Raw genomic sequence first — 18,008 nt, forward strand, 5'->3', positions numbered from 1 at the left:
AACCAGGTCGGGAAATCGGATTCGTGGTTGTTGTACAACCACACTTGCAACTCCCACTAGGTAAAAGACCAAGTTGCTCAATTTGGCTACCTCGTCCCATTTGTTGGGTACACTCACGCGCTCTTAGATAGTGAGCCAGTCCTCCACGTCGGTGCCATCCGCGCCAGTGAGGATAGGTGGGTCGCGGTGACGAGGGAAACGGGGACAGGCGGGTGGTGCGGGAGGAGGCGTTTTCTGGGAGGCGTCTTGCGGCATGGCAGATGGTAGTGCACGGGTTCGAAGCTCCAGGGGCATAGAAGGGGTTTCGGAGCGGTTTTGAGGGTACAGCACCTCCACCAATTTATAAGGGTATTATTGGACGGCACTTAAAGCAGCGTAAGGGCGACAGTCCAAAAAGCGCAGCACGGACTCTCAGCACGAGCGGCGCTGGAGAGCCGAAGAAAATCACCCACTAGAAGGCGCTGGAGCGGCCGACCCACTTCAAGGCGCTGGAGCGGACGACTCACTTCAGAGTTCCAACGCTTCGCTACAGTTTGAGATTTTCAGCACCATACCACCCGGAAGGAAATGCCCTAGCGGAACGTTTCATAGGTGACTTGAAGACCTTCATTTCTATATACGCAGATTTCATGCAGGATGGAAGTGCGCTCTTGAGGCACGGTTATGCATCACAATCAATCTCACACAGCTGGACTTAGCTGTAGCTCTCAGTTTGCTGCCTTTCAGAAGACGACGTGGTTACCAGCAGATTACGAACTTCACGTAGTAGGGAAGATCCATATTCCAGAACGCAAAAAGACGGTAGAGAAATACCATATGTATAAACGGACAATGAAGAGATGCTACGAATCGTGCCATGTAACTCATAGGCCCAACGTACAACCTGGAGACGTGGTGCTAGTTCGAAAAGGTCTTGATTGTTCGAAGAATGCTTTCACAGGCCCTTATGTTGTCCTCAGAACGGTGAAGCAGCAAGGTATACTCAAGTCTGTGCACTTTGAAGGAGCAGCAGGCAAGACAGAAGTTGCAACTGTAGGTAACCTAGTGCCTTGCCATCCGCGGAAGGATGCCAATAAGAGACCCGGAGGATGTAACGTCCCGGTCAAAGAAGAAGAGGAAGTGAAGAGAGAGAGACGAAGAAGAAGATGATCGAATGAAAACAGTAAACAGTTGATCAGTCTCGGATCCCTTATTTTACATAAAGAAGCAAAAGGATGCTCTCAAACTGAGGATCCACGCTCTCGAAAAAAATCTTGCTGACAGTAAAATAAACATGCTTAAATCGGAGATATTCTCGTGCGAATTGAAATATTGAAATCAAGGGAATTGTAAAAGCAGATGATGAGAAGTTTGCACAGCTCCTGATGGAAGTTGGCGAAGCTAATGGAGAACCCACATCAGCCTATGACAGTGATGTGTGCCATAGGGTGCAGACTAAATATAAAGATAAACCGAACATCATTGTCCAGTTTCAAAGCCGCGCAAAACGTGACAAGGCTCTCGAGGTCACTCGAAAAAAGAAGACAACTTATGCGACCATCGGATTGCAGAACGACACTCCAATCTATATAAGTGAGCACTTGCGCCCGGCAACGAAAAGATTACTGGGGACGCCAATTTCCCGAAAGCGCGAAATCGGTTGGAAGTTCCTTTGGAGAAGGAATGGGAATATCTTTGCCCGTCGCACGGAGACGTCAGCTATCATTGCTATCTGTCGCGAAAGTGATGTGGTAAAGATTAGCAGCACTTAACAATTGCAGTTTTAGAAGCATTCGATGATGGCTATTTGCAACGTGATGTCGGCTAGTTATATCACCCCTGAGCACATTCAGCACGTTGTGAAATCAAGAAAAAAACAGGATTAAGTTGGTCAAAGTGATGCACTTAAAGTCACGGTCACTTCAACCAAAAAACGATTATATCACTTTGGCTGTTGGAATCATGTGGCATAAACTTTGATCTTTTATGTTCACAGAAACGTGGTGTACTAGTAAGTCAGAACATTTCATGCTGCCGGGGTTCAACCATTATGTTCAACCATGTATGTTTGCACCTGCCTGTCTGGGTCACTGAGTAGTCTGTAGTCGAACGAGTGGCGCATCGGGCTGCTGAGGGAACAGGATTCGAAACCAACCATCGGACCAACTTTGGTCAGTGAGTATGCGGTAATGTCTGCATACGTGCCGCTCTTTCATGAACCTCTTTCACGCCGACATGGGTCACTGGAGATGCGGGACTGGGTAGGTATACCACTGTTCGAAGACCACTTTAACACCGACTTGGAGCAGTGGTTATGCGCCACTCAGTCAGTGCTGGTCTACAGTGATCCTCTTTCATGTCAGCTTGGGTCACTGGGTATGTGCCAGTAGGTGTGCGCCAATCTTCGATGAACAATGACGAACAAGATGTGGTCATTTTACTGCTGCTGAGCTGAACCGAACCCACGTCACACTGGATCCTCAAGGACAGCAACTGGACATAATAGCGGCCTGCGCCACAGATGCACGGGGTCATCATCATTATCATCATCAGCAGCAGCAGCGTATATTTTATGTCCACTGCCGGACGAAGGCCTCTCCCTGCGATTTCCAATTACCCCTGAGTTGCGCTAGCGTATTCCAACTTGCGCCTGCGAATTTCCTAACCTCATCATCCCACCTGGTTTCCGGCCTTCCTCGACTGCGCTTCTCTTCTCTTGGTATACATTCTGTAACCTTAATGGTCCACCGGTTATCCATCCTACGCATTACATGGCCTGCCCAGCTCCATTTCTTCCGCTTAATGTCAACTAGAATATCGGCTATCCCCGTTTGTTCTCTGATCCACACCGCTCTCTTCCTGTCTCTTAACGTTAGTCCTAAGATTTTTCGTTCCATCGCTCTTTGTGCGGTCCTTAACTTGTTCTCGAGCTTCTTTGTTAACCTCAAAGTTTCTGCCCCATATGTTAGCACCGGTAGAATGCAATGATTGAACACTTTTCTTTTCAATGACAGTGGCAAGCTCCCAGTCAGGATTTAGTAATGCATGTCATATGCACTCCAACCCAATTTTATTCTTCTGTAAATTTCTTTCTCGTGATCAGGGTCCCCTGTGAGTAATTGACCTAGATAAACGTACTTCTTTACAGACTCTAGAGGCAGACTGGCGATCCTGAATTCTTGTTCTCTTGCCAGGCTATTGAACATTATCTTTGTCTTCTGCATATTCATCTTCAACCCAATTCTTACACTTTGTCGATTAAGGTCCTCAATCATTTGTTGTAATTCGTCCTCATTGTTGCTGAATAGGACAATGTCATCTGCAAACCGAAGGTTGCTGAGATATTCGCCGTCGATCCTCACTCCTAAGCCTTCCCAGTCTAAGAGCTTGAATACTTCTAAGCATGCAGTGAATAGCATTGGAGAGATTGTGTCTCCTTGCCTGACCCCTTTCTTGATAGGTAACTTTCTACTTTTCTTGTGGAGAGCCAAGGTAGCTGTGGTATCTTTGTAGATGTTTGCTAAGATATTCACGTATGCCTCTGTACTCCTCGATTACGCAATGCCTGTATGACTGCTGGTATCTCTACTGAATCAAATGCCTTTTCATAATCTATGAAAGCCATATAGAGAGGTTGATTGTACTCCGCAGATTTCTCGATTACCTGATTGATGACATGGATATGATCCATCGTAGAATATCCCTTCCTGAAGCCAGCCTGTTCTCTTGGTTGGCTGAAGTCAAGTGTTGCTTTACGGGGTATGTGTTGCTTTTCAATGAAACCCTTTCAGGCCAACGCTTTAGCGAGCTGGGCCATGAATACACTGTGTATGTACCATTGTACAATGGATCTCTCGCCAACTTCGGTCACTGAATGTGCGGCAATCGAAGGCTCTCGTCTCGGAGGCTACACGCAAAATTCTCGGCAGTGCCACTAGATGGCGTAGCGGGTCCAGAAATAAGCATGGGAGCGGATCCCGGCTTCCGCAGGACGCGCTTCTCAGCGTTTGCACGCACCGGCGCGCCATGCATTTCAGAGGCTACGCGCAATCTTCGCGGCGGTGGCTGCGCTAGATGGTACCGAGTGCTCTTAGGGAAGCGCGAAATCCCGCTGCAGTACACGCCTCATAGATAACTCTTTTCGCCGGTGGCGATACCTTGTGCAGCTATATTTATTCAATGCTAAATGCAGTAGCGTCGACAATAATCGCGAGATGGGTTCCGCCAGATACTTTTAAGGAAAAGACGAAAGTAGACAGTAACGTACGCAACTAATTTGATTGACACCAGTTGACATTGAAAAAGCGCCGGAGTTGCCCTTTCAGGCATTGTACTCTGACTCACTCACTCACACACACGCGCATACGCACACGCACGCGCACACACACAGACACGCGCACGCACGCATTGACGCGCAAAATAAGAATTATGCCAGACAGGCGCACTGGCTTGAGACTCACTAATTGATTGAAGAAAGTTGAATTTTTCCTCAGTATCTTGAAGCGCAAGTGCATGTATATAATTTTGATGCGCTCATTTGGGGTGCGCATTATTAGTTATTAGATGCCTGTCCGACGCGTGTTTTCCGATGTCACGCGGTTCATTGCTGGTAAAGCGGGGGCAGCCGTCTTTGTCAAGCTGCTCACTGCAGTAGCTTTTACGCGGCTGCTGCCTTCTTCTTTTCTGGCGTTTTAAGTGCCAAAACCAGTTTTGATTATGAGGCACGCCGTAGTGGAGGGCTCCGGGTTAATTTTGACCACCTGGGGTTCTTTACCGTGCACTACAACGCAAGCACTCGGGCGTTTTTGCATTTCGCCTTCTTCGAAATGCGGCCGCCGCAGCCGGGATTCGATCCTGCGACCTCGTGCTCAGCAGCCTTCGCCACTGAGCCACCGCGGCGGGTGCGGCTGCTTCCTCCTTGTAATCAATGTAAAATGAAGCTGAATGACACTGAAGTATTTTTGACTTACTCCGTTATTCCGCTAGTTCCACACTGTCGGCGCCTCTACCGTGGACCAAACTTAAAGAATTTTCGTCTATACGCAATCTTTAATTACTCGACCAACGGCTCTTCATTGCTGTGATTGCGGTCGTTTTACGTCTTCAAAAATTTAAATTCATAGATTTAGTCCGTCTACTCACCCTTGTTCTCTCTGCATCTATCTGCTTATTTTATCTCTGTATTTCTTTTGCCCCATAACCATCAGCTATATTTGGCAAAAGTAGTTTGAGTTTCCTTAGATAAGTTTTTTACAGTTGAAAATGATGAAGCGTCTCCAACGCATTACAGTTGGACAAAGCCTCGCAAGATGTCACTGCCATTGCTTTGGCTCCCGCGTTATGGTGGCTAGATGGGTAGGTGTGCCGACCGGCGCGTCTGGAGCGCAGTTCACCGCTTCTCCGCATCATGACGCAAAATTGGCGCTGCGGTCAGTTGAACGGTTCCGCAGCGCGCATCGTCTGCTACAGGGGTGGCTGGCGGCGAGCAAACAAACAAACAAAAAAAAGCCAGTAGTGGAATAGTTGTATGTCGTCTGTTCGTGTCAGTTTCAAAGGTGAAGAGCTCTGCGTCTCTCGTACTGTTTGGAAATTCCTAAGCGATGTGGAATGTTCCAGGTCGGAAAAATGACCGGCGAGATTAGCGGCGGCATTGCTCGACCACAGAAGATCACCAAGGAGACTTACTGCTTCGCTCCGAACTGCAAGTCGGGCTTCAGGCTCTAAATTTGTGAGAAAGACAGCGAAAATGTTCGCCCCGGGCTGCTGAGAAGCTTGCTCAGTGTCGGCGACGTTAATGAGCAAGCCGTACACCGAAAAGCGTACGTCGATAAGCTCCTCGACATTGCAAATTTGCAAGCCGCACATGAGGTGCTCAGCGCCTGCGACATCGAGCACCGCTGCGCTGCTACAGGGAAATAAAAAAGTGACTCTAGGCTTATACACTGTAAAATAATTTACACCCCTAAAATCGAAAAGGGGTGTAAATGTGTCTATAACTCACACCCTTAGGGTGTTATTTATATAAGTAACACCCTAAAATTTCGAGTTATAGACACATTTACACCCTTTTTCACTTTTAAGGCTGTAAATAATTTTACAGTGTATTCTATATAGCAGGCTATGAAGCAAGCAAGTTCCTGCAAAGAACCAATTGCTGCGATTGCTCAGGGATATTACTGAATTCAACAGAATGGAGAAGGAACAGAATGGAGAAGTGCTTCAGAAGGGAGCAAGCTCCCTTCTGAATCACTAACAGAACTGGTATCATCGCTCGAAGACGCCTTCAAGCTGTGCTGTTTAAATGAGTTACGAAGGAACAGTATCGCCGACTTTTCATCCTTTCTGCCGCTGAATCCTCTGAATTTGATCGGCTGTGAGCGGCACAAGAAAGAGCTCACAAACGATGTTGTGAAGTTATATTTAATTACACGCCTTTACTTCCTTGTCAAGGGCAAGAACATGGCACGCGAAAGCAACAGGGAGAAGAGGAATCACCTGAAGCGGAGGCGTGTGCTGTGAATAATGTTATGATGTGGTGTACCAACGTGGCGACCTTGCTGGCGCTAGGCTATTTATGTTGGTGCGTCTGCTGACTCAAGTTATGAGAGCGCTTCTTGTATTTTAAATATATTCATGAATCTAGCCCAAGACGTATTGCTTTATGTTATTGCAACCAAACAGTGACCAACACAATTCGTCTCGTAACAATTTAAATATCGTAACTGAGGCAGCAGTAAACACAATAGCTGGATTTCACAAAATTGAAACATTAGAACTCACTAAATATCACGTAAACACGTTTCCATATACCGTATAAAACCACTGCAGTATTGTTTTATGCATGGAAAAAATGCGTCTACGTATGTAATGCAATGGGCTGGAAGCGCCGCGTTTATACAAATAAATATGACCAATCGCCAAGCTAGAAAACCGACTTCAGCATATCGTGTCTTCTAAGACGACAGTAACAAATTCCCCATTCTGGCTTTGCCTACACTGCTCAAAACGGCGCGTACTTCACAGTTAGAGCATAGGCAGCGATACTATCAAACACGCTGCTCGTCTACACAGCGCAGCCGATGCTGCGTGCAGCTCAGCCGTTATACTGTCCGCAGCGCCACTTCTGCGTCATGATGCGGAGAAGTGGTGAACTACGCTCGGTCGGCACACCTACCCATCTAGCCACCGTACCCGCGTGTTCGTTCTCCGGCATTTCTATATGCCTGCATGCTGCAACATATATGTTGGGCAAAAACGCTTCAATAGGCTGTGATGCTGCATTCTGTAGATTCACGGATGTTATCGGTGTCTTTTCCACAATACAGAAAATGGACGCTACAGGAACAAAATGCTACTCCTCTACGTTGACATCAAAACTGCAAACCTACGCGGAAGAGAAAATATGTACGCAGGGGGTGTTAGCCTGGCCGAGAATCTGATGCGCTACCTTTGGAGTGAAGGTATGGGTGGCAAACTTTTATTTTGTTGGTCTTTTGCTTACAAATAGATGTAGTTTATTACATCACGTGCTCGATTTTGAACGTTTTTGGTGTGCGAATACCGTCGCCGCAACTCAATTGGTAGATCACCCAACGATAAAGAAGATGATGTAGGTGCGGCGCCCAATGGTGACGAGGTGATTTATTTTGTGTCTATTTTCATTTTTATTTGCCTTACCATTTGATATTATCAACTAAAATAGCACATAAGCTCCCAAATGATTCTCCTGGCTTGATTATCTGTTGGCATCATGTGGCCGGGACGAGCAAAAATCGTGCTGCTTGTTTTCTCCACTTCTCGCTCTTAACTGAGTTACAGTGCGTGTACAAACAGGGCCCGTATAATGTAGCGATTGGTTTATCTCGCTTTTTAAACTTTCCTTATAATCTATCGCAAATGGCGATAATGTAGGCCAAGCGCCATTGGAGCCACTGGCGAATTGCCAGAAGGAAAACAATTCAGTTTCTGTAAAAAAAGCAGCAGCTTATGTTTAAGTGATACGGAAGAAAATAGGATATGTAGACTCGGCTTCAAGAAATGGCGGTAGCTTTACAGAGGCTATGTATTCTTGAGACGAGAGGAAGAAAACTGTAAAGGTGGGCGTTGACCGCCACTCCTACCATGACGTCAATCATTTTGGCTTTGATTTCACGTTGCTAGCGACAATATGCCATTGACAGTAGCTTAAACTGCTGCACGGCATGACGAAAGCCTAAAAATGTTTTTCAATGGTTTTACGAGCCAAAACCGCGATATGCTTATGGGTCACGTGTAGTGGCAGACTCAGGATTAATTTTGCCCACCTGGGAATATGGAACGCGCACCCCAATAGCCGCTAGGCCACTGCGGCAGGTCGACGAAGCCCTATCTTTACCAATTTTCAGGACGAAAAAGCATAAATATGCAAATGCGATGTGACATGCTTGCTGATAAGTGCTTGCGTGCTGGCAAGCGTTTATCAGCACTTCCCATCAGCGCGCTATATATACCATGCATGTACGTTGTGTCAACTCGTGTATTTTTGAATGAAGGTGAATTAATCCTTCGAGCAATGACGTAACAGAATTGTTTGTAATTAGCTGTAAACCGTGCGCATATAGTTGCCTCACGGCTCACACTGGCACTTAATTCAATATAAACTTGTAAAACTCCCTTGAATGGAACTAAAGCATGCAGCCGTTTCATTCTCACAGCAGTTCACAACTCGAAGCTAAGTCTTTTTGTGTCCCTAGTTTTCGTTGCGTCTCCATCATCATCGTCAGGCCACCTCCTCATCCTGAACTGCGCCCTCGGCGTATGAAAAGCGAAACTGCGCTCAACAGTGCCACAGAGGATCAAGCTCATGCCCTTGTGGCAATGTGCTATTCATGGCAGCTTGGCGCATTGCTATCCCAGTACTATCATCACTAACGCAGTGCTGTTACGACGCTTTGGGGGCAAGCGTTTACAATGATGTTGCCTTTCGGGTATTGGCTGACTGAGCAATGATACGTAAAATTGATTGAAAGACCAATAAAATGTGCATGGTATGGATCTGCGTTGACTTTTCGGGGATACGTCATTGACCTGCACCGTGATAGGAAGAAGGGAAAACACAAATAAACAAACACTGCGCAGTGTTTCTGTATCTTGTAGCTGTAGTTGCTTTATTCGCCCTTTAAGTTTTTTTTAATTTCCTTATCGTGAATTCATTAGGCTTGTTTACGTGGCCTTTAATCTGCACACGTAGTTATGGAAATTTCAGCAGCTAACTTGTCCTTGTTGCGTGTGTTTCAGTTCCTCGAAGTCGCATGGTAAACGTACTGCTGTCGATATTCAGTGCAGCTGACAAAGAAATCTTCAAGGGAGCACTGGATAGGTTTTCCATTTCTGAAAATCACGCCGACCTTCTTGAGCACGTAGGTAAGTATATCTGTCCATTTTTCTATGCTGAATAAACGTATTTTTATTTCGCTGTCAGGAAGCAGGGGTATGCATGTAGTTCAATTTAAATATGACTTATGGCTGTGCACTAATTGTTTACGTGCAATGCCTGCCGCAGTGGCTATGTGTTGGGCTGCTGAGCACATGGTCGCGGGTTCGCTTCCAAAGGTTACGGCATGCAAAAACACGGTTGTACCTTTTTTTTAGGGTACGTTAAGTAATGTGAGGCTGTTGGAATTTTTGCGCAGCCCTTCACTATGGCACCACTCGTAGCCCCTTGTTGAGTTTTGGAACTTTAGCTCCATAATTTAATTTCGGCTTACGAGCTAGGAAGTAAGCAAACACATTTCTCTAGCACAATATTGAAGCATTGTTTGAAATCCAAAACGCGGTATGTTAAAGTTATCTACATCTGTTATGGCGTTATGCAAACGATCAATTATGACCGGTTGGCACCACTGTTTATATTCTAGTGACTGCTTATGACCTGTTATGATTAGCTCAACGACGCAGGTGAAAAATGCTCAAGCGACGTAGACTGCTTTCCGAAAGCAAGACACAATGTCCAGCTCATGTACGGGAAATATTGACATCCGCCAATCTTGTAGCACGACACTATAAAGGAAACCTTCACATGTTTTTCAGTAAAAAAGCTTCACAGTTGAAGAAAAATTTGTCCTGGTCCGAGATTGGAATCCGGGGCCAATGCCTTTCCTCGCAGTCGCTCTCCTATCTAAGCTAACCAAGAAGTTAGCAGATCGCCGAGCGAGAGCGAATTATTCGAGAACTCGAAGCACTAGGACATTGAATACGGCAAATCAATTATGCGGATGCATACAAGGCAGAGGAATTACTTACGTTGTCGATTTATTCGCCCTCACTCTGCAATTTAACTAACCGTTTCAGCGGTAAACATGTCATGCCAAACTATGGCGAGAATCACTGTGAGTATCGTAACTTTCACCCAACACCTGGAGTATAGCATAAAATAAAGTCTTTTCTCTCTCTCTCTCTGCTATCCTACCAGCTACGCAAAGGTCTCCAGCTTTCATTAAAGACAGCAAATGCAGTTTCAGAAGATTGCGTAGGAACACGTGAACTGCACTCGAAGTGGTTCGCTGGCAACAATCATATTGATTGCTGTTAATAAGGCTCATTTATGGATTAAATTCGCTCACTCTTTTCGCGTTTCAGGTTCAGTCCCAGAAAAGTGAGGTGGTTTTTTTTTCGAAGGTAATACGCACCCTATCGTTGACTAATCCACATAAGTCGGTTTTAAGAACTGCAAAGGTTAACAGTCAATATAATCACTGTGTGTGTGTGTGTGTGTGTGTGTGTGTGTGTGTGTGTGTGTGTGTGTGTGTGTGTGTGTGTGTGTGTGTGCGTGTGCGTGTGCGTGTGTGTGTGTGTGTGTGACTCTAAGGCAAATGGTCGTGGTTCCATGCTAATGATTATGGTGGCTGCGTGACAGATGGAAAGTTCGGGCGTCGTAAGCGCTATTAAGGCCGTTACTTTCAATTTCCGCAAACTTGCGAAAGCTAAATATTGGTTCACATCGCTCTCCCAACATCTGCCTTTCTCAAAACTTCATCTACCGCCTCCATTATAACAACGGGGTTTAGAGTTCGCCGAATGCGCTTGGCCTTCTCGTATCAATAATTAAAATGTTAGAGAAACGCTGGTTATTATGTATACATGTGCAATAATTCTTTATTTTGAGATAGTGGACGACGTAGTTGGTTAGAATCATCGCTCAAATATTCATATTCATCTGCATTACACTTTTCGAGGTGCCATTCCTATGTATGACAATAATCATATCTAAAGTATTCATAGTTAGTTGCATCTCGCGTTTCATGAGGCTACGACCTGTACGTCATTATGTTCCGCAATTGTCGGTTGTCATGACCTATCAACAATTTAAAATAAAGTCAGAGTATTGTCAGCAAGTGTTCATGACGGGAATGCGAATAAATACGAGAATAAAGGTGTCTGCGTGCCGCTGTCACAGACAATGGGCCCATGAACACCAATGGGCCCGTACTAGTTTTTATACAGAAAAGTAACATTCGCATTTGTGCCCTCATTTTTCGTGAGGCACTGCTTGAGTTCATATTAAGTCCATGCCTCACTAAGGAATGTCAGTAAACTCAGTAAAGGTGTTCTATATTGGTGTCACACCTGCAATATAAACGGTCGTTCAACGCTGTTGTATTTGAACCAATGACGACCATTTGACCTTTTGTAGATGTTGCCGTTTTAACGTGATGTGCTAGGGTTAGCAAGCGTTTTGCTCTGTTCAGCAGAGGTGGCTTCATAAGAACGGGAAATAACATATTGACACGTATACATATTATCTTTCACCGGTGGCCGCTTTCCACCGGCTAACAAATGTTAAACGTTATCGCTCGGCGCAGGACGCGCCTGTGTCGGAGGTTTCTAGAACGTTATCGATGCTTCTTTCCGTTTCTGTTTTCACCGACGCTTATGTTATCTGATTGTGTGACTGACGCGAATTGTCTAGAACTTTCTGGAAGACACGCGGGCATCAGGGATTAATCTATAGAACCTTCGATGACTCAGGTATAAAAGCCGACGCGTTTCGCCGCTGATCAGATTTTCGACGATTGCCGACTGTGTTCGTCGCTATCGTTGTGCTTTGAGTGTAGCTTGCTTTTGTGGGCACAGGTTCGCCCAATAAACAACCAGTTTCGTCATACACAGTTTTACGACTGTTTACTTCAGCGTCACTACTACGTGACATCTGGTGCAGGTGCTAGTTCGTTCATGCACCGAACGCCCCCGCAAAGCCGCGATCCAAGCCCGAAGCCAGGGGACAACGCCAACGTCGCCAAGGACCAGCGAGCTAGCCGTAGGCAGCAAGGACTTCTGCCGGAGTACGGACTTCTTCCCGAAAAGGCCACAGCAATCAAGGCCAAGTCAACGACAAGAATGGCAGCACCAGCGTCCCCCATCCTGCTGCAACAACCTCGGGAGCCACCGACCTTTCGTGGATCATCGGCTGAAGACCCTGAAACCTGGCTGGAGACATATGAGAGGACCGCGACGTTCAAAAAATGGAGCGACGACGACAAGCTGCGCCATGTATATTTTTCATCGGATGACGCTGCTCGGACCTGGTTTGAGAACAGAGAGACCACCACCCTGGTGACGTGGGACCTATTTCGTGACAACTTCGTGAGGACCTTCACGAATGTCGTGCGAAAGGAAAGGGCCGAAGTTTTATTAGAAACCAGAGTGCAATTGCCGAACGATAACATCGCGATCTTCACGGAGGAGATGACTCGCCTCTTCCGCCACGCCGACCCCCATATGTCTGAGGAAAAGAAAGTTCGGTTCTTGATGCGGGGCGTCAAAGAGCATCTATTCACCGGATTGATACGCAACCCGCCCAAGACTGTGTCAGAATTTGTTTCGGAGGCCACAACGATCGAGAAGACACTTTAAAAGCGAGCCAGGCAATACAACCGCCGTGCACTGACAAACTACGCCGAAGCTCAAGCGCTAGGCGCCGACGACCTGCGCGAGACGATCAGAGCGGTTGTACGGGAAGAGCAGAAGAAATTATTCCCAAGGTCGCAGCCTCAGGTGACTTCGATCGCTGATATAGTTAAAGATGAGATTCAGCGGTCTCTGGAAGTGCCAGAAGTTCGGGCATCGCCTCAACCACAGCCGCAAGCGATGACCTACGCCACCGTCGCCCGTCGTCAAGGCCCCCCTCCACGCTCGCGCCAGGGCCCCGTAACGCCGCAGTTCCGTCGTCCACCGCCGCCACCGCCAGCACGCCCGCCCGTCGCCCAGCGCAGCTACCAGAGGAAGACGGACATTTGGCGCGCCCCCGACCACCGCCCGCTCTGCTATCACTGCGGGGAAGTCGGCCATGTCTACCGCCGATGCCCATACCGCGAGATGGGCCTACGAGGGTTCGCCGTCAACGCGCCACGTCCACAGCTTGGCGAGCGACCACGCGACATCGCTGACTACCTCGCCGGAGCCCAGTTCCAACCACGACGACCCACACGCTCGCCGTCACCAGGACGTTACCTGTCGCCGCAGCGCCGACCATACACTGGCCCAGCCCGGGGCCGGTCCGTGAGCCCCTATCCGGGAAACTAAAGACAGCAACCGATGGAGGTGCGGTTGCTGTACGACGCAATTCTGAAGATCCTCCGCCGCCGACGAAGAAGATTCGCGAATCTTCACCACGAATTATCAGCACGCCGCCTGGCAAGAGCTTTGACGACAACACTTCGCCGCCGAAAGAAGACCTGCCGACGCGACGTAGCAGCAGCGGAGCAAGCCGACGCAGCCGTGATCCGACGCCACGACTTAACCGCAACGCCAGACGACGGTCTACCGAATTAGACGTGCTAATCGATGGTCATAACGTCACCGCTCTCGTGGACACTGGAGCCGACTATTCCGTCTTCAGTGGCCCGTTCGCCGCCAAGTTGAAGAAGGTGAAAACAGCCTGGCAAGGACCCGATATCCGGACAGCTGGAGGCCACATAATAACGCCGACAGGAATCTGCACAGCGCGAGTCACGGTAAACAACCGCACTTACCCGGTGAGCTTCTAATCCTGCAGCACTGCTCCAGGGATGTCATGCTAGGCATGGACCTTCTAAATCAACACGGTGCAGTCATCGACTTAAGGTCCAAGTCGATAACGCTTTCAACGCACAACGCGATACCGCCGGATACAAGCATAAGTTACCATGCCTTGAATGTGCTTGAAGAACAAGTCACCGTTCCGCCACGCTCCAGCGTAATGATTTCCATCGGTACCGAAGTGCCTGCAGACATGGAAGGCGTCACCGAGGGCGATCATCACTTACTGCTCGACCGTGAAATTTGCGTCGCTAGAGGCATAGCTGAGCTACGTGCAGGGAAAGCAAGGGTGATGCTCACGAACTTCAGCCCCGAATATAAGCACATTAACAAAGGCACCACGGTCGCCTACATCGACGAAATAGTACAAGCCAGCAGTGTTTTCGCCTTCACGGATTCCAGTGCACCTGCAACGACGACTATAGTACCTGAACCAACTTTCGACGTCAATCAGAACCTTCCCAGGCATAAGAAAGAACAACTAAAAGCTCTGCTCCTGCAATACAAGGACTGCTTCTCGTCGTCGTCAAAATTTCGACGAACCCCTGTCGCCAAGCACCGCATCATAACCGACGAAAATGTCCGCCCACTCCGTCAGAGCCCGTACCGAGTTTCGGCGCGCGAACGCGAGGCCATAAGGCAACAAGTCGACGAAATGCTACGCGACGACATCACCCAGCCGTCCAAGAGTCCGTGGGCGTCCCCCGTGGTGTTAGTGAAGAAGAAGGATGGAACCCTACGTTTCTGCGTCGATTATCGTCGCCTCAACAAGATCACTAAGAAGGACGTATACCCCCTCCCACGGATTGACGACGCCTTGGATCGACTCTACAACGCAAAGTATTTTTCGTCGATGGACCTCAAAACCGGCTACTGGCAAATCGAAGTCGACGAGAAGGACCGGGAGAAGACTGCCTTTATAACACCAGACGGACTGTTCGAGTACAAGGTCATGCCGTTTGGTCTTTGCTCGGCACCTGCGACTTTCCAACGCGTCATGGATACAGTACTGGCAGGCTCGAAGTGGCAGACTTGCCTCGTCTATTTGGACGACGTCGTTGTGTTTGCCTCAAGCTTCGAAGAACACCTGCGGCGCCTTGAAATAGTTCTTCAAGCAATCAAAACCTCCGGACTCACTGTTAAAGCCAGAAAAGTGCCGCTTCGCATATGAGGAGCTCTTGTTTTTGGGCCACGTAATCAACAAGTCTGGAGTGCGCCCCGACCCTCAGAAAACTGCGGCCATCTCCAACTTTCCTGCGCCCGCTGACAAGGCAGTGCGTAGATTTCTTGGACTGTGCGCCTATTACAGGCGCTTCGTCAAGAATTTTTCACGGATCGCTGAGCCACTGACGTATCTCACGAAGGCCGACGTCGAGTTCAAGTGGGAGACGCCGCAAGTCGAAGCATTTGAAGAACTGAAGCGCCGCCTGTAATCGCCGCCAATACTTGCGCACTTCGACGAAAACGCCGATACCGAAGTCCACACCGACGCAAGCAGCGTAGGACTCGGCGCCGTTCTTGTGCAGAGGACTGACGGACTAGAAAGGGTTGTAAGTTACGCTAGGCGGTCGCTAGCGAAGGCGGAAGCAAATCATCTGGGCTACATCAAAGTTTCACCCCTACCTCTATGGCAGGCCCTTTAAAGTTGTGAGCGACCACCACGCCTTGTGTTGGCTAGCTAACTTGAAGGATCCTTCAGGTCGCCTCGCACGATGGAGTCTGAGACTTCAAGCATTCGACATCACCGTCGTTTACAAGTCCGGGCGAAAACACTCTGACGCCGACTGCTTGTCTCGCGCCCGCGTCGAACCGCCGCCACAGGACGACCCGGATGACGACACTTTCTTGGGACCCATCAGTGCCGACGAATTCGCCGAACAACAGCGAGTCGACCCAGAACTAAGGAGCCTTGTAGACTACCTGGAAGGAAAGACCGTCATTGTGCCGAAGGTGTTCAGGCGAGGGTTGGCGTCGTTTTTCTTGCAAAACGACATTCTTCTAAAGAAGAACTTCTCGCCTCTCCGAGCCAACTACCTCCTCGTGGTACCCTCAGCATTGCGTCCAGAGGTTCTGCAAGCTGTCCATGACGACCCAACTGCTGGACACCTCGGTTTTTCCCGCACGCTCGCGAGGATACAAGAAAAATACTACTGGCCTCGCCTCTCTGCCGACGTCGCCCATTACGTAAGGACATGCCGAGACTGTCAGCGACGCAAAACACTGCCGACAAGGCCAGCCGTACTTCTACAGCCGATCGAGCCACCTCGCCGACCGTTCCAGCAGATCGGGATGGACTTACTGGGGCCTTTTCCGACGTCGACGTCCGGGAATAAATGGATCGTCGTAGCTACGGACTACCTCACCCGCTACGCCGAAACAAAAGCTTTGCCCAAAGGCAGTGCCGCCGAGGTATCCCGATTCTTCGTTGAGAACATCCTCCTGCGTTACGGTGCCCCAGAAGTCCTCATCACCGACAGAGGTACGGCCTTCACGGCTGTACTAAATCAAGCCATCCTGCGCTACAGCCAGACAAGCCATCGCCGGACCACCGCCTACCACCCTCAGACGAATGGCCTCACCGAGCGTCTAAATAAGGCCATCGCCGACATGCTGGCCATGTACGCCAACGTCGAACATAAGACGTGGGATGCCATCCTTTCGTACGTGACCTTCGCATACAACACGGCCAAGCAAGAAACGACGCACATGGCGCCGTTCCACCTGGTCTACGGAAGGAACCCGGCAACGACGCTTGACGCCATGCTACTGGACGTCACCGACGAAGCAAATCTCCAAGTTGCCACCTATTTGCAGCGTGCCGAAGAAGGTCGACAGGTCGCCCGCTTGCGCATCAAGAACCAGCAGAGGACCGACAGCCGACACTACAATCTTCGACGACGCAACGTCGAGTACCAGCCCGGTGACCTTGTTTGGGTCTGGATTTCGATACGCCGGCGAGGACTTAGCGAGAAACTGCTACGACGCTATTTCAGACCCTACAAGATTATCCGACGGATTGGCGCACTGGACTATGAGGTCGTGCCAGACGGCATTTCGCAATCACAGCGGCGCCGCGCACGACCCGAAGTCATCCACGTGGTGCGTCTTAAGCCTTTCTACGCCCGCTGACGAACTTGGGCACTTTGTTACTTTATTTTTTTTTCTTTATTACGCGTGTTTTTGTTTTCGCTTTCACATTTGTTTGTAGCATCGGGACGATGCTTGTTAAGGGGAGGGTATTGACACGTATACATGTTTATCTTTCACCGGTGGCCGCTTTCCACCGGCTAACAAATGTTAAACGTTATCGCTCGGCGCGGGACGCGCCTGTGTCGGAGGTTTCTAGAACGTTATCGATGCTTCTTTCCGTTGCCTGTTTTCACAGACGCTTATGTTATCTGATTGTGTGACTGACGCGAATTGTCTAGAACTTTCTGGAAGACACGCGGGCATCAGGGATTAACCATAGAGAAAGGAATTCAACAAGAGGGGACACTCCCATAGGGCCCAGCGGCCGAATTGACTGCAGCGTGCCAAGCGGTCGGTGTCGATCACTTGCATCACTTCCGGTTTCGGTTTTGGGCGCGCGTATTTGAAACGCAAGCTAGCGCGACGGCTGCGCCCCCCCCCTCCTCTTTTTTTCTTTTTTTGCTTTTCGTGCAGAATCGGTTTATTATGTAGTAAAAATGATTGCGAATGATCTCGTGAAGTCCCATCGATTCTGTGCTACGTGCAATTTCACAAAGTAGACGCAAGACCTTTTGTGCAATGAGGAAATATTTATTTTGCTCTATATAAAAGCTCGTTCCGCGCTTTTTGTGCGTTCATCCAACGTTGTGACACCAGCAGGTAAGGCAGTAGTTCCTGTATGAAGCTCCACTGGACGGCACCAGCTGAAAAAAAAGTAAATTACAAGCATGTTACATTTGCAAGCACGTAACAGCATGTTACAAGCATGAGTCATTTTGGTATTT

At 48.6% G+C, this 18,008-nt stretch overlaps 1 protein-coding gene across 1 annotated transcript in view; it reads left to right on the top strand.

The window, feature by feature from the left end:
- The window catches only part of LOC119466601 (dermonecrotic toxin SPH), a 75,367-nt gene that overhangs the window by 47,171 nt on the left and 10,188 nt on the right, over positions 1-18,008 (top strand). Inside the window, exons 4-5 of the mRNA XM_037727120.2 lie at positions 7,305-7,439; positions 9,256-9,381. Of these exons, the coding sequence (XP_037583048.1) occupies positions 7,305-7,439; positions 9,256-9,381 (261 nt within the window). The remainder of the gene's footprint in view (positions 1-7,304; positions 7,440-9,255; positions 9,382-18,008) is intronic.

The sequence above is a fragment of the Dermacentor silvarum genome, chromosome 10, assembly GCF_013339745.2.
Source record: "Dermacentor silvarum isolate Dsil-2018 chromosome 10, BIME_Dsil_1.4, whole genome shotgun sequence".
In the NCBI taxonomy this organism is placed as follows: Eukaryota; Metazoa; Arthropoda; class Arachnida; order Ixodida; family Ixodidae; genus Dermacentor; species Dermacentor silvarum.